General features: G+C 60.1%; 2 protein-coding genes across 2 annotated transcripts; both read left to right on the top strand.

Annotated features, from left to right (window-relative positions):
* The first annotated feature begins 16 nt into the window (after positions 1 to 16).
* On the top strand, positions 17 to 17618 carry EML3 (EMAP like 3). The gene is given in 22 exon segments (XM_058861552.1): positions 17 to 170; positions 1286 to 1388; positions 2062 to 2090; positions 3577 to 3603; positions 3679 to 3793; positions 5323 to 5472; positions 8094 to 8163; positions 9373 to 9483; positions 10305 to 10374; positions 10377 to 10399; positions 11410 to 11544; positions 11631 to 11751; positions 12588 to 12739; positions 13627 to 13752; positions 13860 to 13991; positions 14620 to 14687; positions 15256 to 15344; positions 15670 to 15767; positions 15845 to 15932; positions 16466 to 16564; positions 16637 to 16767; positions 17324 to 17618. Coding segments are annotated over 18 exon segments (1902 nt in total). The 5' UTR covers positions 17 to 170; positions 1286 to 1388; positions 2062 to 2090; positions 3577 to 3603; positions 3679 to 3695; the 3' UTR covers positions 17465 to 17618.
* A 155-nt stretch (positions 17619 to 17773) lies between these two features.
* MTA2 (metastasis associated 1 family member 2) lies at positions 17774 to 27632 on the top strand. The gene is given in 20 exon segments (XM_058861598.1): positions 17774 to 18109; positions 18976 to 19043; positions 19143 to 19236; positions 19888 to 20005; positions 20167 to 20230; positions 20325 to 20442; positions 20523 to 20625; positions 20707 to 20806; positions 21489 to 21679; positions 21756 to 21832; positions 21835 to 21848; positions 22446 to 22504; positions 22610 to 22707; positions 23009 to 23148; positions 23942 to 23987; positions 23990 to 24169; positions 25117 to 25206; positions 25435 to 25549; positions 26348 to 26500; positions 27424 to 27632. Coding segments are annotated over 20 exon segments (2025 nt in total). The 5' UTR covers positions 17774 to 18081; the 3' UTR covers positions 27593 to 27632.
* The last annotated feature ends 198 nt before the right edge of the window (positions 27633 to 27830 follow it).

Here is a 27830-nt window from a genome sequence, read left to right as displayed (position 1 = left end):
CCCCCTCCCCCCCCAGGTGAGCTGGGACCCCCCCCCGGCGAGGCCGGGCCCCCCCCGGGGGCTCTGGAGCTGCGGCTGCGGAGGGTGGAGCAGGAGCTGGCGCTGGTCAAGGCGGCGCTGGGGGAGACCCTGCGCAGGTTGGGGGGGCTGCGACCCCCCCGGGGGGCTCGGTGAGAGCGGGGACCCCCCCGGGGGGGCTGCGGGACCCCCGCACGGGGCTGGGGGACACCGCGGTGGGGGCTGGAACCCCCCCCCCAAATAAAAGTTGGGGGAGCCCCCGCAGAGTTTGGGGGGCTGCGACCCCCCCCCCACCCCGGGGGGCTCGGTGAGCGCCGGGACCCCCCCCCTCAAGGACCCTGGGACCCCCCCAAATGGGGTTGGGGTCTCCATCTGGGGGTCCCCCACCCTTTTTGGGGTCCCGGTTCTTTCGCTGCACACCCCCAGCTCGGGCTCCTGGGGGGGGTCTCAGGGTGCCGGGGGGGCTTTTTGGGGTCCTGACCCCTGTCCCCCCCCTCCCCCAGCCCCCACCGGAGCCCCCCCGGAGCCCCCCCCCGGAGCCCCCCCGGAGCATCAGCGTGGGGACACAGACGGAGGAGCCCCCCCCGCGCCCCCCGAGCCCCCCCCAGGAGCCCCCCGGGACCGGCGGGGCCCCCCTGGAGCCGCCCCCGCCGGGGTCCCCCCGTCCCCCCGCCCCGGGGTCCCCGGAGCCCCCCCCGAGCCCCGAGACCCCCCCGGCGCCCCCCAGCCCGGCCCCGCGGGGACCCCGCAAAGAGCTGTGAGGAGGGGGGGGCACCCCCCAAATTGGGGAGGGGGCTGGAGGGGTGGGGAGGGGGGCTGGGATGGCCGGGAGGGACCCCTGAGACCCCCAAAAGTTCCCCATGAACCCCCCCAGAACCCCCCGGGACCCCCCCAAACCCCCCCTGACCCTCCCAGGACCCCCCCGTGGGAAATTGGGGCGGTGGGGAGGGGGCGTCATGGGGGAGGGGGCTGGGGGGGTTTGGGGGGGGTTTTGGGGGGGCTGGGGGAGGGTCGGGGGTGTCTCCCCTTCACTGATGGTGTCCCCCCCATCCCCCATCCCCTGTGCCCCCCCCGGACCCCCCAAATCCCCCCAAACCCTCCCCCCTTCTCCAAATCCCCCCGAACCCCAAATTTCCTCATTCCCCCCCCCATTCCCCCCAAACCCTTTTATCCCCTGAACCCCCCAAAATTCCCCCAAATCCCCTGGACCCCCAAACCCCTCCCGGACCCCCCAAAACCCCCCCGGACCCCCCCGGGACCCCCCCAGCTGCGCCGCCACAGCTCCTCCTCGGGCCCCCCCAGCCCCCGGCAGCGCCTGAGCCCCGCAAAGCGGCGTCGTCAGCGAACCTGCTGCAGGGGAGCCCCGAGAGGTGGGACCCCAAAAACCCCAAAATACCCCCCAAAATATCCCCCAAAATCCCTGTGAACCCCCCCGGATCCCAAATTCCATCCACAACCCCCAAATCCCACCCACGACCCCCAAATCCCACCCCAATCCCCCCAAATCCCCAACCAAGCTGCTGCAGGGGAGCCCCGAGAGGTGGGACCCCAAAATATCCCCCAAAAACCCCAAAATACCCCCCAAAATATTCCCCCAAATCCCTGTGAACCCCCAGGATCCCAAACCCCACCCCAATCCCACCCCAATCCCCCCCAAATCCCACCCACGACCCCCAAATCCCCCCAAAGTTCCCCTCGAACCCCCTTCCCTCACCCCAAATTTACCCCCCTTTACCTCCAACCCCTCTGAACCCCCCGAAATCCCCTCGAACCCCCAAATCCCCCCAAATTCCCCCCAAATGCCCCCAAATGCCCCTAAATTCCCCCCAAATCCCCCCAAATTCCCCCAAATCCTCCCAAATTCCCCCCAAATTCCCCCTAAACCCCCCCAAATTCCCCAAATTCCCCCAAATCCCCCCAAATTCCCCCAAATCCCCCCAAATTCCCCCAAATCCACCCAAATTTTCCAAATCCTCCCAAATTCCCCCCAAATCCCCCCAAATTTTCCCAAATCCCCCCAAATCTCCGACTCCTCTCCCGCAGCCGCCCGAAGGAGCCGACCTTGAGCCCAGGTGGGGGACGGGGAAAATTTGGGGGGTTCAGGGGGGGAATTTGGGGTTCAGGGAGTTCAATTTGGGGTTCCCTGGGGGGGTCGTTTTGGGGCTTCATTGGGGGTTTTTTTGGGGGTTCTGGGGTTGATTTTGGGGGTTGATTTTGGGGTTTTTGGGATTCATTTTGGGGTTTTTGGGTTCATTTTGGGGTTTTTGGGGTTCATTTTGGGGATTTTGGGGCTCATTCTGGGGGTTCATTTTGGAGTTTCTGGGATTCATTTGGGGAATTTATTTTGGGATTCGATGGTTTCATTTTTGGGGTTTCTGGGGCTCATTTTGAGGATTTATTTTGGGGTTTCTGGGCTCATTTCAGGGGTGGATTTTGGGGTTTTGGGGCTCATTCTGGGGGTTCATTTTGGGGTTTTTGGGGCCCATTTTGGGGATCGATGTTGGGGATTCAGTGGTTTCATTTTTGGGGTTTCTGGGGCTCATTTCAAGGTTTGATTTTGGGGTTTTTGGGGCTCATTCTGAGGGTTCATTTTGGGGTTTCTGGGACTCATTTTGGGGATTGATTTTGGGGTTTTTTTTGGCTCATTCTGGGGGTTCATTTTGGCGATTCAATGGTTTCATTTTGAGGTTTTTGGGGTTCATTTTGTGGGTTTCAGGCTGCTCATTTTGAAGCCATAACCCCCTTTTTCCCCATTTTTCCCCCATTTTCCCCCTTTTTTTCCCCCATTTTTCCCATTTTCCCCCCTTTTTTTTCCCCCCATTTTTCCCATTTTTTCCCCCATTTTCCCTTTTTTTTCCCCCCATTTTTCCCATTTCCCCCCTTTTTCCCATTTTTCCCCCATTTTCCCCCCTTTTTTCCCCCCATTTTTCCCATTTTCCCCCCATTTTCCCCCATTTTTCCCCCCATTTTTCCCATTTTCCCCCCTTTTTTTCCCCCATTTTTCCTCTTTTTCCCCCCTTTTTTCCCCCATTTTTCCCATTTCCCCCCCTTTTTTTCCCCCCCATTTTTCCCATTTTTTCCCCCCTTTTTCCCCCCATTTTTCCCCCTTTTTTTCCCCCATTTTTCCCATTTTCCCCCCATTTTCCCCCATTTTTCCCCCCATTTTTCCCATTTCCCCCCTTTTTTCGCCCCATTTTTCCCATTTTCCCCCCATTTTCCCCCCTTTTTTCCCCCCATTTTCCCATTTTTTCCCCCATTTTCCCCTTTTTTTCCCCCCATTTTTCCATTTTTTCCCCCATTTCCCCCCTTTTTTCCCCCCATTTTCCCCCCTTTTTTCCCCCCATTTTTCCCATTTTCCCCCCTTTTTTTCCCCATTTTTCCCCTTTTTCCCCCCTTTTTTCCCCTCATTTTTCCCATTTTCCCCCCTTTTTTTCCCCCCATTTTCCCCCATTTTCCCCCCTTTTTTCCCCATTTTTCCCCATTTTCCCCCCTTTTTTTCCCCCTTTTCCCCCTTTTTTCCCCCTTTCCCCCTTTTTTCCCCCTTTTCCCCTTTTCCAGGCTCTCGCCGTGGGAATTACAACCTGGGTGAGGCTCGTGGGGGGCCGGGCCGGGCCGGGGGGGCTCGGGGGGTTTTTGGGGTGACCCCCCGGCCCCCCACAGAGGGGGTGTCGGTGAAGATGTTCCTGCGGGGCCGCCCCATCACCATGTACGTGCCCTCGGGGCTGGGCCCCGTGCGCGCCGAGCTGCCCCCGGAGCGCCTCCAGCTCGACTGGGTGTATCCTCAGCCCAAAACATCCCAAACATCCCCAAAATCCCCAAAAATCCACCGGGAAAAACTCCTGGAATCGACAGGGAAATCCCTAAAAAATCACCTAAAAAATCACCTGGGAAAACCCCTAAAAATCACCTAAAAATCACCCGGGAAAATCCCTAAAAATCACCTAAAAAATCACCTGGGGAATCCCTAAAAATCACCTAAAAAATCACCCGGGAAAATCCCTAAAAAATCACCTAAAAAATCACCAGGGGAATCCCTAAAAATCACCCGGGAAAATCCCTAAAAGTCACCTAAAAAATCACCTGGGAAATCCCTAAAAATCACCAGGGAAATCCCTAAAAATCATCAGGGGAATCCCTAAAAATCACCTGGGAAATCCCTAAAAGTCACCTAAAAAAATCACCTGGGAAATCCCTAAAAATCACCAGGGAAATCCCTAAAAATCATCAGGGGAATCCCTAAAAATCACCTAAAAAATCACCCGGAAAATCCCTAAAAATCACCTAAAAAATCACCCGGGAAAATCCCTAAAAGTCACCAGGGAAATCCCTAAAAATCACCAGGGGAATCCTTAAAAATCACCAGGAAATCCCTAAAAATCACCTAAAAAATCACCAGGGGAATCCCTAAAAGTCACCTGGGAAATCCGTAAAAATCACCAGGGGAATCCCTAAAAATCATCAGGGAAATCACCAGGGGAATCCTAAAAGTTACCTGGGAAATCCGTAAAAATCACCTAAAAAATCACCTGGGAAAATCCCTAAAAGTCACCTAAAAAATCACCAGGGGAATCCCTAAAAATCACCAGGGAATAAATCCCTAAAAATCGTCAGGGAAATCCCTAAAAATCACCAGGGAAATCTCTAAAAATCACCAGGGAAATCCCTAAAAATCATCAGGGAAATCCCTAAAACCAGTGCTCCCAGTTTGGTTCCCAGTACTCTCCCAGTTCCCCAGTTTGGCCCCCAGTGCTCCCAGTTTGGTTCCCACTGCTCTTCCAACTCTCCCAGTTTGGCTCCCAGTAACCCCAGTACCCTCAGCTCCCCCAGTCTGTCTCCCAGTGCTCCCAGTTTGCCTCCCAGCTCTCCCAGTTTGGTTCCAGCTCTCCCAGTTTGGTTCCCAGTGCTTTCCAGTGCTCCAAGTTTGGTTCCCAGTGCACTCCCAGTACCCCCAGTCTGTCTCCCAGTGCTCCCAGTTTGCCTCCCAGTGCCCCCAGTTGCCTCCCAGTGCCCCCAGTTTGTGTCCCAGTGCCCCCAGTTGTCTCCCAGTGCTCCCAGTTTGTGTCCCAGTGCTCCCAGTTTGTGTCCCAGTACCCCCAGTTTGTCTCCCAGTGCTCCCAGTTTGTGTCCCAGTGCTCCCAGTTTGTCTCCCAGTGCTCCCAGTTGTCTCCCAGTGCTCCCAGTTTGTGTCCCAGTGCTCCCAGTCTGTCTCCCAGTGCTCCCAGTTTGTGTCCCAGTGCCCCCAGTCTGTCTCCCAGTTCCCCCAGTTGTCTCCCAGTGCTCCCAGTTTGCCTTGACGCTGCCCAGTTACGGTTACCGGGGCCGGGACTCGCGCTCCAATCTCCACGTTCTGGGCTCGGGGGAGCTCGTTTATTTCATCGCCTGCGTGGTGGTGCTGCTGCAGCTGCCGGCGCGGCGCCAGCGCCACTACCTGCGCCACAGCGACTGCGTCAGGTGGTGAGAGAGCCAAAAAAACCCCTAAATCACCCCAAAATAACCCAAAATCACCCTAAAATAACCCTAAAATAACATCAAATCCCAAAAAAAACCCATTGGAAACATCCCTGTGCTCCCCTGTACCCCTGAACCAGCCCCTGCCTGCGCCACAGCGACTGCGTCAGGTGGTGAGAGAGCCAAAAAAACCCTAAATCACCCAAAATAACCCAAAATAACCCTAAATAACCCAAAATAACATCAAATCCCAAAAAAAACCCCATTGGAAACATCCCTGTGCTCCCCATCCCATCCCTGTGCACCCGAACCAGCCCCTGCCTGCGCCACAGCGACTGCGTCAGGTGGTGAGGGAACCCAAAAAACCCCTAAATCACCCCAAAATAACCCAAAATAACCCAAATAACATCAAATCCCAAAAAAAAAACCCACTGGAAACATCCCTGTGCTCCCCTGTGCTCCCCATCCCATCCCTGTACCCCTGAACCAGCCCCTGCCTGCGCCACAGCGACTGCATCAGGTGGTGAGGGAACCCAAAAAACCCTAAATCACCCCAAAATAACCCAAAATAACCAAATCACCTCAAATAACACCAAAATAACATCAAATCCCAAAAAAACCCCATTGGAAACACCCCTGTGCTCCCCATCCCATCCCTGTACCCTGAACCAGCCCCTGCCTGCGCCACAGCGACTGCGTCAGGTGGTGAGAGAGCCAAAAATAACCCTAAATCACCCAAAATAACCCAAAATCACCTCAAAATAACCTCAAATCCCAAAAAAACCCCATTGGAAACATCCCTGTGCTCCCCATCCCATCCCTGTGCACCCGAACCAGCCCCTGCCTGCGCCACAGCGACTGCGTCAGGTGGTGAGGGAACACAAAAAACCCCTAAATCACCCCAAAATAACCCAAAATAACCCAAAATAACCCAAAATAACCCTAAAATAACATCAAATCCCAAAAAAACCCCATTGGAAACATCCCTGTGCTCCCCATCCCATCCCTGTACCCCTGAACCGGCCCCTGCCTGCGCCACAGCGACTGCGTCAGGTGGTGAGAGAGCCAAAAAACCCCTAAATCACCCCAAAATAACCCAAAATAACCCTAAAATAACCCTAAAATAACCTCAATCCAAAAAAAAAACCCCATTGGAAACACCCCTGTGCTCCCCATCCCATCCCTGTACCCCTGAACCAAGCCCCTCCCTGCGCCACAGCGACTGCGTCAGGTGGTGAGGGAACACAAAAAACCCCTAAATCACCCCAAAATACCAAAATAACCCAAAATAACCCAAAATCACCTCAAATAACCTCAAAATAACCTCAAATCCCAAAAAACCCCCATTGGAAACATCCCTGTGCTCCCTGTGCTCCCCATCCCACCCCTGTACCCCTGAACCAGCCCCTGCCTGCGCCACAGCGACTGCGTCAGGTGGTGAGAGAGCCAAAAAAAACCCTAAATCACCCCAAAATAACCCAAAATAACCCAAAATAACCCTAAAATAACCTCAAATCCCAAAAAAACCCCACTGGAAACACCCCTGTGCTCCCCTGTGCTCCCCATCCCATCCCTGTACCCTGAACCAGCCCCTGCCTGCGCCACAGCGACTGCGTCAGGTGGTGAGAGAGCCAAAAAACCCCTAAATCACCCCTAAATAACCCAAAATAACCCCAAAATAACCCAAAATAACCCTAAATAACACCAAATCCCAAAAAAACCCCATTGGAAACACCCCTGTACCCCTGAACCAGCCCCTGCCTGCGCCACAGCGACTGCGTCAGGTGGTGAGAGAACACAAAAAAAACCCCTAAATCACCCCAAAATAACCCAAAATAACCTCAAAATCACCCCAAATCCCAAAAAAACCCCATTGGAAACACCCCTGTGCCCTGAACCAGCCCTGCCTGCGCCACAGTGACTGCGTCAGGTGGTGAGAGAGCCAAAAAACCCTAAATCACCCCAAAATAACCCAAAATAACCCAAAATCACCTCAAAATAACCTCAAATCCCAAAAAAAACCCCATTGGAACATCCCTGTGCCCCCTGTGCTCCCCATCCCATCCCTGTGCTCCCCTGTACCCCTGAACCAGCCCCTGCCTGCGCCACAGCGACTGCGTCAGGTGGTGAGAGAGCCAAAAAAACCCCTGAATCACCCCAAAATAACCCAAAATAACCCAAAATAACCCTAAAATAACATCAAATCCCAAAAAAAACCCCATTGGAAACATCCCTGTACCCCTGAACCAGCCACTACCTGCGCCACAGCGACTGCGTCAGGTGGTGAGAGAACACAAAATAACCCTAAATCACCCCTAAATAACCCAAAATCACCCTAAAAAAAACCCCGAATTACCCTAAAATAACCCCAAATCCCAAAAAAACCCCATTGGAAACACCCCTGTGCTCCCCTGTACCCCTGAACCAGCCCCTGCCTGCGCCACAGCGACTGCGTCAGGTGGTAAGGGAACCCAAAAAACCCTAAATCACCCCAAAATAACCCAAAATAACCCAAAATAACCCCAAAATAACCTCAAATCCCAAAAAAAATCCCCCAAAATTGGGGGAGCCCCTGGAGCCCCCGGCCGGGCGCCCCCCAACCCGGGGTCCCCCCGTTTCCCCCCCAGCCTGGCCGTGCACCCCGACCGGCTCCGCGTGGCCACGGGACAGGCGGCCGGAGTGGACAAGGACGGGAAGGTGGGGACACCTCGGGGACACCCCTGGGACCCTTGGGACACCTCGGGGACACCTCGGGGACACCCCTGAGACACCTCGGGGACGCCCTGGAACCCTTGGGACACCTTGGGGACACCTCGGGGACACCTTGGGGACACCCCTGGGACCTTGGGGACACCTTGGGGACACCTTGGGGACCCCCTGGGACCTTTGGGACACCTTGGGGACACCTTGGGGACCCCCTGGGACCTTGGGGACACCTTGGGGACACCCCTGGCACTCTTTGGACACCTCGGGAGACCCCTGGGACCCTTGGGACACTGTGGGGACACCCTGGGAACATTCCTGGGACCCTTGGGGACACCCTGGGACCTTTGGGACACCTCGGGGACACCCCTGAGACACCTCGGGGACACTTCGGGGACACCCCTGGGACACCCCTGGGACCTTTGGGACACTGTGGGGACACCCTGGGAACATTCCTGGGACTTTTGGGACACCCCTGGGACACCCTGGGGACACCCCTGGGACCCTTGGGACACCTTGGGGACCTTTGGGACACCCCTGGGACCCTCGGGACACCCCTGAGACACCTCGGGGACACTTCGGGGACACCCCTGGGGCACCCCTGGGACCTTTGGGACACCCCTGGCACCCTTTGGACACCTCAGGACACCTTGGGACACCCCTGGGACCCTCGGGACACCTTGGGACACCTCAGGGACCTCTGGGACATCCCTGGGACCCTTGGGACACCTTGGGGACCTTTGGGACACCCCTGGGACCCCCTGGGACATTCCTGGGACCCCTTGAGACACCCCCAGGACCTTCAGGACACCTCAGGGACCTTTGGGACACTCTGGGGACACCCCTGGGACCCTTGGGACATTCCTGGGACCCCCTGGGACATTCCTGGGACCTTTGGGACACCCCTGGGACCCTTGGGACACTTTGGGGACCTTTGGGACACCCCCGGGACAGGAACAGGGTGGGATGGGAACCCCCCAAAACCTCTTGGGACCCCTGGGACCCCAAAGGTGACAAGGACAGGGTGGGATGGGACCCCCCAGTGACCCCAAAAAGGACAAGCAGCAAATGGGATCCCCTCCCCCATGATGTGAACCCCCAAAATCCCCCCCAAAATCCCCCCAAAATCCCCCAAAATCCCCCAAAATCCCCAAATCCCCCCAAAATCCCCAAATCCCCCCAAATTCCCCCAAATCCCCCCAGCCCCTGCAGCCCATCGTGCACATCTGGGACTCAGCCACGCTCCAGACCCTGCAGCAGATCGGCCTCGGCTCCTTCGAGCGCGGCGTGGGCTCGCTCGCCTTCTCCACGGCCGTGAGAGCCCCCAAAACCCCCCCCAAAACACCCTGGAGCACCCCAAAATACCCCCTAAATACCCCAAAACCCCCCAAAACCCCCCCAAAACCCCCTGGAACACCCCAAAATACCCCCTAAATACCCCAAATACCCCCAAAACACCCTGGAGCACCCCAAAATACCCCGAAACACCCCCCAAAACCCCAAAACACCCCCAAAACACCCTGGAGCACCCCAAAACACCCCCCAAAATACCCAAAAACACCCCAGAAACCCCTCCAAAATCCCCCCAAACACCCCAACCCCCCTCAAAACACCCTGGAGCACCCAAAATACCCAAAACACCTCCCAAAACCCCAAAGTACCCCCAAAATACCCAAAAACACCCCAGAAACACCCCCAAACCCCCAAAATATCCAAAATATCCCCAAACCCCCAAAATATCCCCAAACCCCCAAAATACCCCAACCCCCTCCCAAAAAGGCCCCTGGGATCCCAAAACCCACCCCCAAAACCACCCTAAAACCCCACAAAACAACCTGGAGCACCCCAAAATACCCCAAAACACCCCAGAAACGCCCCCAAACCCCCAAAATACCCCAAACCCCAAGAAAAATCTCCAAATCCCCCAAAATACCCCAAAACACCCCCAAAAAAACCCTGGGATCCCAAAACCCACCCCAAAACCACCCCAAAAACTCTTGGGAACTCCAAAATCCCCAAAACTCCCGATAAAAACCCCTGGGACCCAAAGCCTCCCCCAGAAAAGACTGGAGGGGGGATTTGGGATTTTGGGGGGTGCTGATGGGGGGATTTGGGGTTTTTTTTGGGGTCCCCAGGACCAGGGCGCTTTCCTGTGTGTGGTCGATGACTCCAACGAGCACATGATGTCGGTGTGGGACTGCGCCCGTGCACCAAACAGGCTGAGGTCAAGGTGGGACCCCCAAATCCACCCCAAAAACCCCAAAAACCCACCCCAAAAACCCCAAACCGGCCCCTAGAAATCCAAATTCCCCCTGAATCACCCAAAAGCCACCCCAAAAACTTCAAACCAGCTCAAAGCCTGCAAGCCCACTCCTAAAACCACCACAAACCCCCTCAAACTGTCCCAAACTCCCCAAATCCCCAAAACCCACCCCAAAACCACTCCCAAATCCCTCAAACTCCCCAAATCCCACTCAAAACCACCCCAAATCCTTCAAACTGCCCCAAACTCCCCAAATCCCCAAAACCCCCCAAAATCCCACCCCAAACCCCCCAAACCCCTCAAACCCCCCCAAATCCCACTCCGAACCTCCCAAATCTCACCCCAAATCCCCCCAAAAAACCCAAAATCCCACCCCAAACCCCTCTAAGTCCCCCCAGATCCCCCAAAAACCCCCCAAACCCCCCAAATCCCACCTGAACCTCCCAAAACCCCCTAAATGTCCCCAAATCCCACCCTAAACTCCTCAACCTCCCCCAAACCCCCCAAATCCCCCCCAAAAAAAACCCAAAATCCCACCCCAAACCCCTCTAAGTCCCCCAAGCCCCCCAAAACCCCCCAAAATCCCACCCCAAATCCCCCCAAATCTCACCCCAAACCCCCCAAAACCCCCAAAATCCCACCCCAAACCCCCCTAAATGCCCCCCAAATCTCACCCCAAATCCCTCAAAACCCCCAAATCCCACCCCCCCAAAAAAAAACCCCAAAATCCCACCCCAAACCCCTCTTAGTCCCCCCAAGCCCCCCAAATCCCCCCAAAATCCCACCCCAAATCCCCCCAAATCTCACCCCAAATCCCTCAAAACCCCCCAAATCCCACCCCAAACCCCTCTAAGTCCCCCCAACCCCCCCAAATCCCCCCAAATCTCACCCCAAATCCCCCAAAAAACCCCCCAAAATCCCACCCCAAACCCCTCTAAGTCCCCCCAAATCCCCCAAAATCCCCCCAAATCCCGCAGAGCACCAACGAGTCGGTGCTGACGGTGGAGTTCAACCCCCGGGACAGCGGCAGCATCATCAGCAGCGGCAAATCCCACGTTTATTTCTGGACCTGGAGCGGCAGCGCCCTCACCAAGAAACAGGGGATTTTTGGGGTGAGTTTTGGGGGTCCCCAGCCCGGTTTGGGGTTTTTTTGGGGGGTCTCTGAGGGTTTTTTTGGGGGTTTTTTTGTTTCTTGTAGAAGTACAAGAAGCCAAAGTTCATCCAGTGCTTCATCTTCGACTCGGCCGGGGCGGTGCTGACCGGGGATTCGGAGGGGAACATCCTCACCTGGACCCCCACCCCGGGAAAGGGGGGAAAAGGTGGGGTTGGGGGATTTGGGGGGGATTTTTGGGGTTTGGGGGGGATCTGGTGGGGTTTGGGGGGAGATTTGTGGGATTTGGGGGGTTTTGGGGTGGTTTTAGGGGGGTTTGGGTGGGATATGGGGTAGATTTTTGGAGGGGAACATCCTCACCTGGACCCCCACCCCGGGAAAGGGGGGAAAAGGTGGGGTTGGGGTTTTGGGGTGTTTTTAGGGGGATTTGGGGCGGTTGGGGTGGGATTTGGGGGGATTTGGGGGGGTTTTAGGGGGTTTGGGTGGGGTTTTTGGAGGGGAACATCCTCACCTGGACCCCCACCCCGGGAAAGGGGGGAAAAAGTGGGGTTTGGGGGGATTTGGGGCACTTGGGGAGGGATTTGGGGGGGATTTGGGGTGGTTTGTGGGATTTGGGGGGAGATTTGTGGGATTTGGGGGGGTTTTGGGGTGGTTTTAGGGGGGTTTGGGTGGGATATGGGGTAGATTTTTGGAGGGGAACATCCTCACCTGGACCCCCACCCCGGGAAAGGGGGGAAAAGGTGGGGTTTGGGGATTTTGGGGGGATTTGGGATGGATTTGGGGGATTTGGGTGGGGTTTGGGGGGATTTGGGGTGTTTTGGGGGTGGATTTGGGACTGGTTTTATGATGTTTTTGGGATGTTTTTGGGGTCTGTTTTTAGGATATTTTTGGGATGTTTCTGGGATGTTTTTGAGGTGTTTTGGGGGATGTTTCTGGGATGTTTTTAGGATATTTTTGGGATGTTTTCGGGGTGTTTTGGGGGATGTTTCTGGGACGTTTTTAGGATATTTTTGGGATGTTTTTGGGGTGTTTTTGTCCCCCCAGAGATGTACCAGATCGGGCAGCAGACCCGTGCCCACGAGGGCAGCGTGTTCGCGCTCTGCCGCCGCCGCGATGGGACCGTGCTGAGCGGGGGAGGGAAGGACCGCAGGGTGCTCAGCTGGAGCCCCACCCTGCAGCTGCTGCACGAGGTCGAGGTGGGCAAAAAACCCTCCCAAAAAAAAACCTCCCTCGATGCCCCAAAAACCTCCCTTAGAGCCCCAAAAAACAGCCCTAAAAAACTCCTTAAAAAACAGCCCCGAGTAGCCAAAAATCTCTTTTTAGTGCCCCAAAAACCCACTCTGGATACCCCTAAAATCTCCTTTATTTCCTCAAAAATCTTCCTGGGTAGCCAAAAATCTCCCTTGGTGCCCCAAAGATCTCCCAAAAACCACCTGGGTACCCCAAAACTCTCCCAAATCCTGCCAGGGCAACCCCAAAATCCTCCCTGGATCCCGAATCCCAAAGGGCTGCAGGATTTTGGGGGGGAATTTGGGGGTTTTTGGGGTCCCCCGGCTCCCCCGAGCACCTCAGGAGGTTTTAAAGTTTTTTTTGGGGGGGTTCTGCAGTTCCCTGAGCCCTTTGGGGGTTCTTTCAGTGGAATTTGGGGTTTTTTGGGGGGTCCTCCAGTCCCCTGAGCCCTTTGGGGGTCTCTCTCGGGGTATTTGGGGATTATTTTGGGGGTCTCACAGCTCCCGGAGAGCCTGGGGGTCTCTCTCGGTGTATTTGGGGTTCATTTTGGGGTCTCACAGCTCCCGGAGAGCCTGGGGGTCTCTCTCAGGGTATTTGGGGTTCATTTTGGGCTCTCACAGCTCCCGGAGAGCCTGGGGGTCTCTCTCAGGGTATTTGGGGTTTATTTTGGGGTCTCACAGCTCCCGGAGAGCCTGGGGGTCTCTCTCGGGGTATTTGGGGTTCATTTTGGGGGTCCTGCAGCTCCCGGGGGTCTCTCCCGGGGTATTTGGGGTTCATTTCGGGGGTCTCACAGCTCCCGGAGAGCCTGGGGGTCTCTCTCGGGGTATTTGGGGTTTATTTTGGGGTCTCACAGCTCCCGGAGAGCCTGGGGGCCGTGCGGACGATCGCCGAGGGTCCCGGGGAGGAGCTGCTGGTCGGGACCACCCGGAACGCGCTGCTCCGGGGCACGCTCAGCTCCGGCTTCACCCCCATCGTGCAGGTGGGCAGGGGAGGGGTCCCCAGAGGGTCCCTGGGGAGTGGAGGTCCCCAGAGGGTCCCTGGGGAGGGGGTCCCGAGGTGCTGACCCCTCCCCGGACCCCTCCCCAGGGTCACACGGACGAGGTTTGGGGTCTGGCCACGCACCCGAGCTGCTGCCGCTTCCTCACCTGCGGCCACGACCGGCAGCTCTGCCTGTGGGACGGGCGGGAGCACGCGCTGGCCTGGAGCCTGGCGCTGGAGGTGAGACCCCTCCCCAAATTGGGGGGGGGGGAGACCTGGGGAGGGGTCAGGGGCTCGGTTTGGGGGGATTTGGGGGGGTTTATGGGGGTTCGGGGGTGCAGAAGGGCTGGGATGGGGCCTGGAGCCTGGCGCTGGAGGTGAGACCCCTCCCCAAATTGGGGGGGGGGAGGCTCTGGGGAGGGGTCAGGAGCTCGGTTTGGGGGGTTTAGGGGGTTCGAGGGGGATTTAGGGGGGTTCGGGGATACAGAAGGGCTGGGGAAGGATCTGATCTGGCGCTGGAGGCGAGACCCCTCCCCAAATTGGGGGGGGGAGACCTGGGGAGGGGTCAGGGGCTCGGTTTGGGGGGGTTTAGGGGGGGTTTAGGGGGGTTTGGGGGGTACAGAAGGGCTGGGATGGGGCCTGGAGCCTGGCGCTGGAGGTGAGACCCCTCCCCAAATTGGGGAGGGGGCTCTGGGGAGGGGTCAGGGGCTCGGTTTAGGGGGGTTTAGGGGGGTTTGGGGGTACAGAAGGGCTGGGGAGGGACCAGGATCACGGCCTGGCTGGAGCCTGGGGCTGGGGACCCCCGAAATTGGGGCTGGGGGCTCTTGTCCCGTCCCCCCCATCCCCTGTGACCCCTCCCCACCCACAGGACACCGGGCTCTGCGCCGACTTCCACCCCGGGGGACACGTGGTGGCCGTGGGGCTGCTGACCGGGCGGTGAGTGGGGACACTGGGGACACTGGGGGACACTGGGGGGACACGGGGGTCAGTGACCATGGTTCCCATGTCCCCCCTGTCCTCGTGTCCTCCTCCATTTCCCCCCCTCCCCATCCCGGTGTCCCAATTCCGTTGTACCCCCCACTTGTGTCCCTGACCCCCTGTCCGTGTGTCCCTGTCCCCATCCTGTGTCCCTGTCCCTGTCCCCATCTCTGTGTCCCCATCCCTGTCCCTGTTCCTGTCCCCTGTCCCTGTCCCCATCCCTGTCCCTGTGTCCCCATCCCTGTGTCCCCATCCTTGTCCCTGTCCCCCTGTCCCTGTCCCCATCCCTGTCCCTGTCCCCATGTCCCCCTGTCCCTGTCCCCATCCCTGTCCCTGTGTCCCCATCCTGTGTCCCCATCCTTGTCCCTGTCCCCATCCCTGTCCCTGTGTCCCCATCCCTGTTCCTGTCCCCCTGTCCCCATCCCTGTCCCCCTGTTCCTGTCCCTGTTCCTGTCCCCTGTCCCCCTGTCCCCATCCCTGTCCCTGTGTCCCCATCCCTGTCCCCATCCCCTGTCCCCTCCCGCAGGTGGCTGGTGCTGGACACGGGCACTCGGCAGCTCCTGGCCGGGGGCTCGGACAGCAGTGAGCAGCTCTCGGTGGTTCGCTTCTCACCGGGTGAGCCCCGCGTGTCCCCTCGGACCCCAAACTGTCCCCAACTGTCCCCAAAACTGGCCCCAAACTGGCCCCAAAACTGGCCCTAAACTGTCCCCAAAACTGTCCCCAAAACTGTCCCTAAACTGACCCAAAACTGTCCCCAAAACTGTCCCCAGACTGGTCCCAAACTGGCCTCAACCCTGTCCCTATATCATGAGGAGCCCCCCTGGATCTCCCCAATGTTTGAGACCCCCCAAACCCTCCCCAGTGTTTGAGACCCCCCCAAACCCTCCCCAATGTTTTAGGGACCCTCCCATCCCAACCCCGTGTCCCCCCCAAATTCCAGACGGGACCTTCCTGGCCATCGGCTCCCACGACAATTTCATCTACATCTACAGCGTGGCCGAGGGTGGCCGCAAGCTCAGCCGCTTCGGCCGCTGCACGGTGAGCCCGGGGGGTCTGGGGGGGCTCTGGGGGGGCTCTGGGGGTCCTGAACCCCCAATGATCCCCCCCACCCCCAGGGTCACTCGAGTTTCATCACCCACCTGGACTGGTCCAAGGACGGCCGTTTCATCATGTCCAACTCGGGGGATTATGAGATCCTCTACTGTGAGTCTGGGGGCTTGGGGGCTTCCCGGGGGGTGATGGGGCCCTTCTGATCCTGATGGGACCCCCAGAGATGATCCTGACCCTGCCAGGACCCCCAGAGCTGTGGGGGAACCCCCTGACCCTGCCGGGACCCTCAGAACTGATCCTGACCCTGCTGAGACCCCCAGAGCTGGGAGGGAAAGCCCTGACCCTGCCAGGACCTTTCTGATCCCAGTGGGAACCCCTGACCCTGCCAGGACCTTCCTGACCCTGCTGGGACCCCCAGAACTGATCCTGACCCTGCCAGGACCCCCAGAGCTGGCATGGAACCCCCTGACCCTGCTGAGACCCCTCGTGGCCCTTCCAGGACCTTCCTGATCCCAATGGGAACCCCCGGCCCTGCCAGGACCTTCCTGACCCTTCCAGAACTGGGTGGGGGGGCGGAACTCCCTTTCCCCACCCCCAATTTTGATGGGAAGCTCTCACAATCCCCCCAAACCCCCAATAAACCCCCAATGTTTTTGGGGGTGGGGGTCTCTCTCTCCCCTCTCCAGGGGACGTGGCCGGGGGCTGCAAATTGCTCCGGAACCGCTTCGAGAGCCGGGACCGGGAATGGGCCTCCTACACCTGCGTGCTCGGCTTCCACGTCTTCGGTGGGTCTGGGGGCTCTGGGGGGGGTGGGCAGGGGGGTTTTGGGGTCCCCCTGACCCCTCCTGATCCCACAGGGGTGTGGCCGGACGGTTCGGACGGCACCGACATCAATTCCCTGTGCCGCTCGCACCACGAGCGCGTGGTGGCCGTGGCCGACGACTTCTGCAAGGTTCACCTGTTCCAGTACCCCTGTGCCCGGCCCAAGGTGGGCAGGGGGCTCCGGGGGTCCTGGAAGGGTTTGGGGGGGTCCCAGACCCCAATTTGGGGGTCCCAGACTCCAGTTTGGAGGGTCCTGGTTGTGCAAAGTCCGGCAGTTCCAGTACCCCTGTGCCCGGCCCAAGGTGGGCAGGGGGCTCCGGGGGTCCTGGAAGGGCTCAGGGGGGTCCCAGACCCAAATTTGGGGGTCAGGGGGCTCCAGGGGTCCTGGGGGGAACTGGGGGAGGTGTGGGAGGGTCCCAGACCCAAATTTGGGGGTCGAGGGGCTCTGGGGGTCCTGGCAGGGTTCAGGGAGGGTGTGGGAGGGTCCCAGACCCAAATTTGGGGGTCCCAGACTCCAATTTGGGGGATCAGGAGGGTCCCAGACCCAAATTTGGGGGATCGGGAAGGTCCCAGACCCCAAATTGAGGGGTCAGGGGGCTCCACACTCACAGGCTGGGTTTCTTCGGGGAGCTCTCAGACCCCAGTTTGAGGTGAGGGGGCGAGACCACGTGACCCCACACGTGACCCCGCCCCCCTCACGTGTTTCCCGCCCTTCCCCTCAGGCGCCCAGTCACGTGTACGGCGGGCACGGCAGCCACGTGACCAACGTGCGCTTCACGCACGACGACGGGCACCTGGTGTCGCTGGGCGGGAAGGACACGAGCGTGTTCCAGTGGCGGGTGCTGCCCGGCGACAGCGGCTGAGCCCCCCGCGCTTCCTCTTCCTCGCTGCTTCCTCTTCCCTTTTCCCCCTTTCCTGGGACCAAAGAGCGGGCGAGGGCTCGGTTAAACCGTTCCTTCCCCCCCGCGGTTATCGCGCTGCACTGTGAGAGGCGTCAATAAAAGCCTTGGGGTCAGGGCAGGGCCCCGCCGCTTTCTCTGCGCCGGAATCGCCGCCACTTCCCGGAAGCGCCGCGGGTTCTTCCGTCTCCCCGCCCCCGGGGTCTTTCCGGTTCTGGCGGAACTCGGCGAGCGCTTTACGGAAAGAGCCGAGGTTGAGCCGAGGAGTGCCGGAAAGAGCCGAGGTCGAGCCGAGGCTTCCCCGAAGCCGGGCCGAAAAGCGCCGAGGTCGCTCCGGAAGCGCCCGAGGCGGCGCCGAGCCCGTGCCGGAGGTGCCCGAACGAATCCGGCAGTGCTCGAACCTCTCCGGAGGTGCCCGAGAGGCTTTGCCGGAGGTTGCCGAACGTGTCCGGGAGTGCCCGAAGCCGCTCCGGAGGTGCCCGAAGGGCTCCGAACCGGCCGTGCCGGCGCGGAGGCGGCGGGAGCGGCGATGAAGCGCGGCCGGGGCCGGGCCCGGGGGTAGCGCGGCCGAGCGAGCGGCCATGGCGGCCAACATGTACCGCGTCGGCGGTGAGCGCGCCGGGGGGCGCGGGAGGCCGGGAGGGACGGCCAAGGGCGCCCTCAGGGCTCCGGGGGCGCTCTGAGGGGATTTTGGGGGGTCCCGGAAAGCGGGGGGGGGGGAAGGGGGTCTGTGAGGGGATTTGGGGGTTCCGTGAGGCGCGGGGAGGCCCGTGAGGGGATTTGGGGCGCGTCCATGAGGGGCTGAGGGGGGTCTCTGAGGGGTCCCGGAAAGGGGGAGGCGTGAGGGGAGTCAGGGGGGGTCCCACAACGGAAAGGGGGCGTCTGTGAGGGGATTTGGGGGTCTCGGAAAGGGGGAGAGAGTCTTGTGTGAAAATTTGGGGGTCGCGGAAACATTGGGGGCGTCTTGTGAGGCAATGAGGGGGTCCCGGAAAGGGGGGGGTCCCGTGCGGGATTTTGGGGGGCTCCCGGAAATTGGGGAGGGGTCCTGTGAGGGGATTTAGGGGGGTTTTATGAGGGTGTTCGGGGGGCCCCGAAAAGAAAAGGGTCCCGTGAGGGGGTTCAGGGGGTCCTTGAGGGGATTTGGGGGGGTCTGTGAGGAAAAGGAGGTCCCAGAAATGGGGAGGGTCCTGTGAGGGGATTTAGGGGTCCATGAGGGGAGACCCCAATTCCTGAGACACGGAACATACAGAGACCCCCTCCCCAAAATCTGAAGGGAAAAGGGGGAGGGGGCTTTAGGTGAGAGGGAGAACCCCAGGAGGGGGAACCCAAATTTTTTTTAGCGGGGGGGCATCCTGCCCCCAAAATATTTTGGGGAGGAAGGAAGAGAGATCCTGACACATTCAAGAAGAGGGATTTTTTTGGGGAGGGGGAGGTGTTTCTCCTCATGGCCCCCCCATTTTTGCCCCCCATCTCAGACTACGTTTACTTCGAGAACTCCTCCAGCAACCCCTACCTGGTGCGGCGCATCGAGGAGCTCAACAAGGTGAGACCCCCGTTCCTGGGGGGGGTCCCTGATCCTGGGGGGGGTCCCCAAGCTTTGGGGAGCCCCCCCTGACCCCCCTGTGCCCCCCCAAACCCCCAGACGGCCAATGGCAATGTGGAGGCCAAGGTGGTTTGTCTGTTCCGGCGGCGCGACATCTCCAGCAGCCTCAACAGCCTGGCCGACAGCAACGCCCGTGAGCGGGGGGTTCTGGGGGGGGTTTGGGGATTTTTGGGATTTTTTTGGGCAGCCTTAAAAGCCAGGCCAACAGCAATGCCCATGGATAGGTTTTTTTTGGGGTTTCTTGGGGCTTTTTTGGGGTATTTTTGGGGTTTTGGAGAAGGGTGGGGGGCAGATTTTTTTTTGGTGCTGCTCCTGCTTTGGGGGCTCAGGAATTTTGGGGGGGGTCTGTGACCCACTCATCCCAATGGGGTGCCCCCCAGATTTTGGGGAGAGGTGGTTTGATGTTACTGGGGTAATTTGGGGTGGTGAGGGGGGGGTGGGGGGTCTGTGACCCCTCTCAAAGGGGTGCCCAAATTTGGGGGGCGGGGTATGAGCTGCTCTGTCCCTCTCCACCACCCTCAGGCTGATTTTTGGGGAGGTTTTGTCAATTTTGGGGGGTCACAGTGGCACCCCTTTGGGAAGGGATAAAGAGCTGAACCCCAACCCATCCCCCCCATCAAACTGGGGTGGGGGGGGGGGATCCCCACAGCCCCTCCCCCTCCCTCCCCTCCCCCTTCCCTGGAACCGCTGCCAAAACCCGGAGGGGGATTTTGGGAGAACAATGGCTCTCCCAGCTGGATTTTGGGGACACCCCGGTGTGACCCCCCCACCCGTGGCCCCCCAGGCGAGTTCGAGGAGGAGTCGAAGCAGCCGCCCATGACGGAGCAGCAGCGGCACCAGCTCAAGCACCGGGAGCTGTTCCTGTCCCGCCAGTTCGAGTCGCTCCCGGCCACCCACATCCGGTACCGGGGGCAGCAAAGGGCTCAGGACAGGCTGGGGAAAAGCTCTGGGGGGGCTTGGGGAGAGGTTTTGGGGTGACCCCCTCCTTGGGGAGAGGTTTTGGGGTGACCCCCTCCTTGGGGAGAGGTTTTGGGGTGACCCCCTCCCTGATTTTTGCCGGCAGGGGGAAGTGCAGCGTGACGCTGCTGAACGAGACCGACATCCTGGGGCAGTACCTGGAGAAGGAGGTGAGCTCTGTGTGCCCCAAAATGGGTCTGGGGGAGGATTTTGGGGGTGTCCCCACCCCACTGAGCCCCCCCTCGATGTGCCCCCTCCCCACAGGATTGCTTCTTCTACTCGCTGGTGTTCGACCCCGTGCAGAAAACGCTGCTGGCGGACCAGGGCGAGATCAGGGTGGGCTGCAAGTACCAGGCCGAGATCCCCGAGCGCCTGGCCGAAGGTTTGGGGGGTTCTGGGGGGGCTCCAGGGGGTGCAGAATGTGGGGGTCACCCTTAGAGCACCCCCCGAACCCCTGCTCAGGTGAGTCGGACAACCGGAACCAGCAGAAGATGGAGATGAAGGTGTGGGACCCCGACAACCCCCTGACAGACCGGCAGATCGACCAGTTCCTGGTGGTGGCTCGGTGAGGGGGGAACTGGGGGAGCTGGGAGGGGGTCGGGGGGATTGGGGGGACCCCACTGAGCCCCCCGTGTCCCCCCCTCAGGGCTGTGGGGACGTTTGCACGGGCGCTGGACTGCAGCAGCTCCATCCGCCAGCCCAGCCTGCACATGAGCGCGGCCGCGGCCTCCCGAGACATCACCCTGGTGAGGGGGAGCCCCTGGGCACCCCAAAACTTCCTAAAGCTCTCAGTTCTCACTGGGACACCCCAAAAACTCCTTAGAATCTCCCCATTTCTCGCTGGGAGACCATAAAACCTTTTTAGCTTTAACTTTCAACTGAAACACCCCAAAAACTTCTTTAGAATTTCTCATCTCCCACTGAGACACCCAAAAACCTCCTTAGAACTTCCTCAGGAATCTCTGTACTCCCCTTAAATGCTCCCAAGTCTTCCTGGGATACCCCAAATCCCCTCTAGAGCCCCCAAACCTGCCCCAAACCCCCAAAACCCCCTGTTAGAGCCCTCCCAGTGCCCCCAGTGCTCCCCATTGCCCCCAGTTCCATGCCATGGCCACGCTGGTGCCGCAGGTGGGGCACTAAAACCCCCTTAAACCTGCTCCAAACCCCCCCAAACCTGCCCCAAACCCCTGTTAGACCCCTCCCAGTGCCTCCCAGTGCCTCCCAGTGCTCCCAGTACACCCCATTGCCCCCCAGTTCCACGCCATGGACACGCTGCAGAGGAACGGCTACGACCTGGCGCGGGCCATGGCCACGCTGGTGCCGCAGGGGGGGTTCTGAAACCCCCCAAACCTGCCCCAAACCCCTGTTAGACCCCTCCCAGTGCATCCCAGTGCCTCCCAGTGCTCCCAGTACACCCCATTCCCCCAGTTCCACGCCATGGACACGCTGCAGAGGAACGGCTACGACCTGGCGCGGGCCATGGCCACGGGACTGGTGCCGCAGGGGGGGCCGGTGCTGTGCCGGGATGAGATGGAGGAGTGGTCGGCGTCCGAGGCCATGCTCTTCGAGGAGGCCCTGGAGAAATACGGGAAGGACTTCAACGACATCCGCAGGATTTTGTGAGTGGGGGGAGCCCCTTGTGGGGGGGTCCTGGGTGGGGGGGGATCAGGGAACCCCCCCCTCGAGCCCCCTGAGCTGAGTTGGGTGCCCACAGCTGCCCTGGAAGTCTCTGGCCAGCATCGTCCAGTTCTATTACATGTGGAAAACCACTGACGCTACATCCAGCAGGTATGGGGTGTGGGCTGGGGGGTTTGGGGGCTGGAATGGGGTTTGGGGGGGTTGGAATGGGGGTTTGGGGGGGTTTGAGGGGCTGGAATGGGGGGCTTGGGGGGCTGTGATGGGGTTTGGGGGACTGGAATGGGGTTTAAGGGGCTGGAATGGGGTTGGGTGGGCTGGAATGGGATTGGGTGGGCTGGAATGGGGCTTCTGGGGGTTGTGATGGGGGTTTGGGGGGCTGGAATGGGGTTTGGGGGGCTGGATTGGGGGTTTGGGGGGCTGGAATGGGGGTTTGGGGAGTTTGGGGGGCTGGAATGGGGTTTGGGGGGCTGGATTGGGGGTTTGGGGGGCTGGAATGGGGTTGGGGGGGCTGTGATGAGGGGTTGAGGTGTTGTGATGGGGCTTGGGGGCCTGTGATGGGTTTTGGGGGGTTATTATGGGGGTTTGTGGGCTGGAATGGGTTTTGGGGGGTTATTATGGGGTTTGGGGGGCTGGAATGGGTTTTGGGGGGTTATTATGGGGGTTTGGGGGACTCTGGAGGTTTGGGGGGCTGATGTGGGGGGTTTTTGGGGGGCTCAGTGCCCCCTGTGACCCCCTCCCTGCTCGCAGAAGAGGCTGAAGGCAGCCGAGGCCGACAGCAAGCTGAAGCAAGTCTACATCCCCACCTAGTGAGTGGGGGGCTCTGGGGACCCCCTGCCGGGCCTGGGGGGGGCACAGGAGACCCCTCTGGGACCCCCCAAAATCCCCTGACCCCCTCCCCCCCTTTCCCACAGCACCAAACCCAACCCCAACCAGATCATCTCGGTGGGCTCCAAACCCGGCGTCAACGGGGCCGGCTTCCAGAAGGGGCTGAGCTGCGAGAGCTGCCACAGTCAGTGGGGACTGGGGGGGCTTGGGGGGTCGTGGGGGCTTAGAGGGGTCCCTGGGAGGTTTGGGGGGTTCCTGGGGGGGCTTGGGGGTCCTGGGGGGTGTGTGGGGGTCATGGGGGGTCTCTGGGGTTTGGGGAACAGGAATTTGGGGCTTTCCTGGCATTTGAGAGGAGTTTTGGGGGGGTTTCAGATCCTGGGGTTTGGTGTGGGGGATCCTGTGAGGGTACCTGGGTCCCCCCAGAGTGTCCCAGTTCCCCCCAGTAACTCCCAGTTGCCCCCAGTAACCCCAGTTGCCCCCCACAGCGTCCCAGTCCCCCCAGTGGTACGCCTGGGGCCCCCCCAACATGCAGTGCCGCCTCTGCGCCTCCTGCTGGATCTACTGGAAGAAATACGGGGGGCTCAAGACCCCCACCCAGCTGGAGGGGGTGACCCGCAGCGCCTCGGTGAGCCCCAGACCCACAAACCCTCTGAGGGACCCCCAGAACCTCCTGGGACCCCCAAATTCCACCTAGGGACACCTGAGTTCTGTTGGAACACCCCAGACTCCTTTTGGAGCCCCACAAATCCACCTTAGAGCCCCCCCAAATCTCCTCAGAGTCCCCTGAACCCCCTTTAGAGACCCCAAACCCTTATTGGAGCCCCCCAAATCCCCCTCAGAGTCCTCTGAGTCCCCTTTAGAGACCCCAGACCCCTCTTGGAGCCCCCCAAATCCCTCTTAGAGTCCCCTGAACCCCCTTTAGAGCCTCTCCAAGTCCTGTTAGAGCCCCCAGACCCTTCTAAGAACCCCTGAATGTCTTCTGGGACCCCCTGAATTCTGCAGGAACCCCTGTCCCGGGGTCACCTGTCCCCCCCACACCCACCCTGGGGTGTTTTAGGGGGGATTTGGGGTTTGTCCAACCCTTTTTAACCCCCTATAAATCCACAGGAGCCGCACTCCTGGGGTCACCTGTCCCTGTACACCCACCCTGGGGTGTTCTAGGTGGGATTTGGGGTTTGTCCAACCTTTTCTAACCCCCCCAAAAATTCCCAGGAGCCGCACTCCCGGGGTCACCTGTCCCTGTACACCCACCCTGGGGTGTTTTAGGGGGATTTGGGGTTTGTCCAACACTTTTTAACCCCCTATAAATCCACAGGAGCCCCTGTGCCAGGGTCACCTGTCCCCCTACACCCACAGGGGTGTTTTAGGTGGGATTTTGGGGTTTGTCCAACCCTTTCTAACCCCCCTGAATTTCCCAGGAGCCTCACTCCCGGGGTCACCTGTCCCGTCCCGAGGCGCAGTCGCTGTCCCGTACACGACGAGCGCCAGCCGGGCCAAGCTGCTGGCCAAGAACCGTCAGACGTTCCTGCTGCAAACCACGCGGCTGACGCGGCTCTCGCGCCGCCTGTGCCGCGACGTTCTGCAGCCGCGCCGCGCCGCGCGCCGGCCCTACGCACCCATCAACGCCAACGCCATCAAGGCCGAGTGTGAGAGGGGTGTGGGGGGGAAAATGGGGGAAAATGGGGAAAAATGGGGTTTGGGATCAACATCAACGCCAACGCCATCAAGGCTGAGTGTGAGAGGGGTGTGGGGGGAAAAATGGGGGGAATTGGGGGAAAAATGGGGAAAATGGGGAAAATGGGGTTTGGGGTCCTCATCAAGGCCGAGTGTGAGAGGGTGTGGGGGGAAAAATGGGGGAAAAATGGGAAAAATGGGATCAATGCCAACACCATCAAGGCTGAGTGTGAGAGAGGTTTGGGGGGAAAATGGGGGGAAATGGGGAAAAAATGGGAAAAATGGGATCAACATCAACGCCATCAAGGCTGAGTGTGAGAGGGGTGTGGGGGAAAAATGGGGGGAAATGGGAGAAAAATGGGGGAAATGGGGGAAAAATGGGGTTTGGGATCAACGCCAACGCCATCAAGGCTGAGTGTGAGAGGGGTTTGGGGGGGAAAAATGGGGAAAAATGGGGTTTGGGGTCCTCATCAAGGGGTTTGAGGGATCTGTGGGATCCCTGTGCCTCCATGAATGCCATCAAGGCTGAGTGTGAGAGGGGTGTGGGGGGAAAATGGGAAAAAATGGGGTTTGGGGTCCTCATCAAGGCTGAGTGTGAGAGGGATTTGGGGGAAAAATGGGGAAAAAATGGGGGGAAAATGGGGTTTGGGATCCTCATCAACCCCAACGCCATCAAGGCTGAGTGTGAGAGGGGTGTGGGGGGAAAATGGGGAAAAAATGGGGGGGAAATGGGGGGAAAATGGGGTTTGGGATCCTCATCAACCCCAACGCCATCAAGGCCGAGTGTGAGTTCTGTGGCTGAGAGGAGGAATGGGGGGTCTGGCACCCCCTCAGGGGGTCCTGGGGGGTGTCTGGACCCTCCCCCAGTGTCGTGTGGGTGCTGTGGGACCCCCCCCTGACCCTGTGTCCCCCTCCCCAGGCTCCATCCGGCTGCCCAAGGCCGCCAAGGCCCCCCTGAAGATTCACCCTCTGACCCGGCTGCCCCTCGCCGCCATCGTCAAGGAGCTGGGTGAGGGGGCCTGGGGGGGATTTTGGGGGGTCTGGGGGGGATTTTGGGGTGTTGGGGATACAGGAAAGGGGGTTCAGGTGAGTCTGGGGGTGACACGAGGCTGTTGGGGGTGGTCCCAGGGGTGGGGGGTGCACAAACAGGGGTGACCCCAGGGTGGATGAGGGGGGCTCAGGGCTGGATTTTGGGAATTGGGGGACACCCCTGAGCCTCCCCTCCCCCCCTCCCCAGCGGCTCAAGCCCCCCTGAAGCCGAAGACCCCTCGAGGCACCAAGACCCCGATCAACCGGAACCAGCTGAGCCAGAGCCGGGGGCTGGCGGGGCTGGGAGGAAAGAGGGGCTACGAGGGGGGCGGCGATGGCCACCGGCCCCCCCGCATGAGGGTACGGGTGATTGACAGGGGTATGGGTGATTGACAGGGTGGAACTGAGGGTGATTGACAGGGGAACAGGGTGATTGACAGGGGCATGAGGTGATTGACAGGGTGGAACTGAGGGTGATTGACAGGGGCATGGGGTGATTGACGTGGACATGGGGTGATTGACAGGGTGGAACTGAGGGTGATTGACAGGGGCATGGGGTGATTGACGTGGACATGGGGTGATTGACAGGGTGGAACTGAGGGTGATTGACAGGGAGCCTAACCTGGGGGTGGAGCTTTGGGATGATTGACAGGTGTAGAATGTGGGGGTGTGGCTTTGGATGATTAACAGGTGTAAATTATGGGGGGTGTGGCTTGGGATGATTGACGGGTAGAAATGTGGGGGTGTGGCTTGGGATGATTGACAGGGGTATAATGAGGGTGTGGCTTGGGATGATTGATGGGTAGAATGTGGGGGTGTGGCTTGGGATGATTGACAGGAGCAGAATGTGGGTGTGTGGCTTGGGATGATTGACAGGGGTAGAATGTGGGGGTGTGGCTTGGGATGATTGACAGTGGGTGTGGCCTTGGAGTTAAATGTGGGGAGGGTTTATGGGCGGGGATTGCATTTGATTGACAGTTGCGCTGTGGGGATTAAGGCGGGGTTACAGTTGAGTGGCAGCTCAGGGCGGGCTGTGATTGGTCGGGGGGTGAGCCGCGATTGGCCGGCGGGCGCGCGCGGCGCGCTGTGATTGGCCGGGGGGGCGGGGCTGACGTTCCCGCGCAGGTCGGAACGGCGGCGCTGCCGTTCTCGGCCAACGGGCGCCCCCTGGCGGCCGCGCTGCGCCCCGCGCCCCCCCCCGGCAGCAAACGGCAGAAACTGAACCCGGCGGACGCCCCCAACCCCGTGGTGTTCGTGGCCACCAAGGACACCCGGTACGGCGGGCCCGGGCCCTCCCGAGGGGGTTTGACGGGGTTCTGAGGGGGTTTTGGGGGGTCCTGGGGGGCTTGAGGGGGTCCTGAAGGAGTTTAGGGGGGTCCTGAGGGGATTTGGAGAGTCCTGAATGGGCTTAAGGGGGTCTTGAAGGGCTTTAGGGGGGTCATGAGGGGGTTTGGTGAGTCCTGAGGGGGTTTGAGGAGCCCTGAATGGGCCTGAGGGGGTCCTGGGGGGTTTGAGGGGGTCCTGAAGGAGTTTAGGGGGGTCCCGAGGGGGTTTGGTGAGCCCTGAGGGGGTTTAGGGGGGTCCTGAGGGGGTCTGCGGCATCCTGAGGGGGTTTGAGGAGTCCTGAATGGGTTTGAGGGGATCCTGAATGGGCTTGAGGGGGTCCTGAAGGGGTTTAGGGGGCTCCCGAGGGGGTTTGGGGGGTCCTGAGGGGGTTTAGGGGGTCCTGAGGGGATTTAGGGGGCTCCCGAGGGGGTTTAGGGGGGTCCCGAGGGGGTTTAGGGGGGTCCCGAGGGGGTTTGGGGGGTCCTGAGGGAGTTTAGGGGGATCCCAAGGGGGTTTGGGGGGTCCTGAGGGGGTTTAGGGGGGTCCTGAGGGGGTTTGGGGGGGTCCTGAGGGGGTTTAGGGGGGTCCTGAGGGGGTTTGGGGGGGTCCTGAGGGGGTTTAGGGGGGTTCTGAGGGGGTTTAGGGGGCCCCTGGGGGGGTTTAGGGGGATCCCGAGGGGGTTTGGGACATCCTGGGTGCATCTGGGAGGGTTCTGGGGGTGTTCGTGGCCACCAAGGACACCCAGTGAGGGGAATTGGGGGAGTTTTGGGATGAGAATCACACAGGAATTATCGGTCACACGCGGAGGGGGAGGAAGAATCTCACCGAATTTTGGGGGTGACCCCTCCCATCCGTCCCCCCCTTTCCCCAGGGCGCTGCGGAAGGCGCTGACGCACCTGGAGCTCCGCCGCGCCGCCCGGCGCCCCAACCTCCCCCTGAAGGTGAAACCGGGGCTCCCCCTGCGCCCGGGGGGGGCCCTGGCGCCCCCCGCCCCCCCTCACCCCGCCAGCACCTCGGAGCCCATCGTGCTCGAGGACTGACCCCCATCACCCCCGCCCGGCCCCTTTTGTATTTTTTTTATTTCCATAGAAAAATCTCGCGGGGGGGGTTGGGGGGGGGTCCGGTGCCCCTCCCCCCGCTGTCCTTTCTGCCCCCCAAACCCCCCCCCAAACCCCCCTCCCCCCCCCGCGGGCCCCTTTTGTACGTGGAGCGACGCCCCCGGTTTTGTATCTCGGGCTGTCCCGGTTCTGTAGCGACAGGAAATAAACGCGATGAGTT

This window comes from Poecile atricapillus, chromosome 37 (genome assembly GCF_030490865.1).
Source record: "Poecile atricapillus isolate bPoeAtr1 chromosome 37, bPoeAtr1.hap1, whole genome shotgun sequence".
In the NCBI taxonomy this organism is placed as follows: domain Eukaryota; kingdom Metazoa; phylum Chordata; class Aves; order Passeriformes; family Paridae; genus Poecile; species Poecile atricapillus.
The sequence above is the reverse complement of the archived record's forward strand: the minus strand, read 5'-3'. Positions and strand labels throughout refer to the sequence as shown.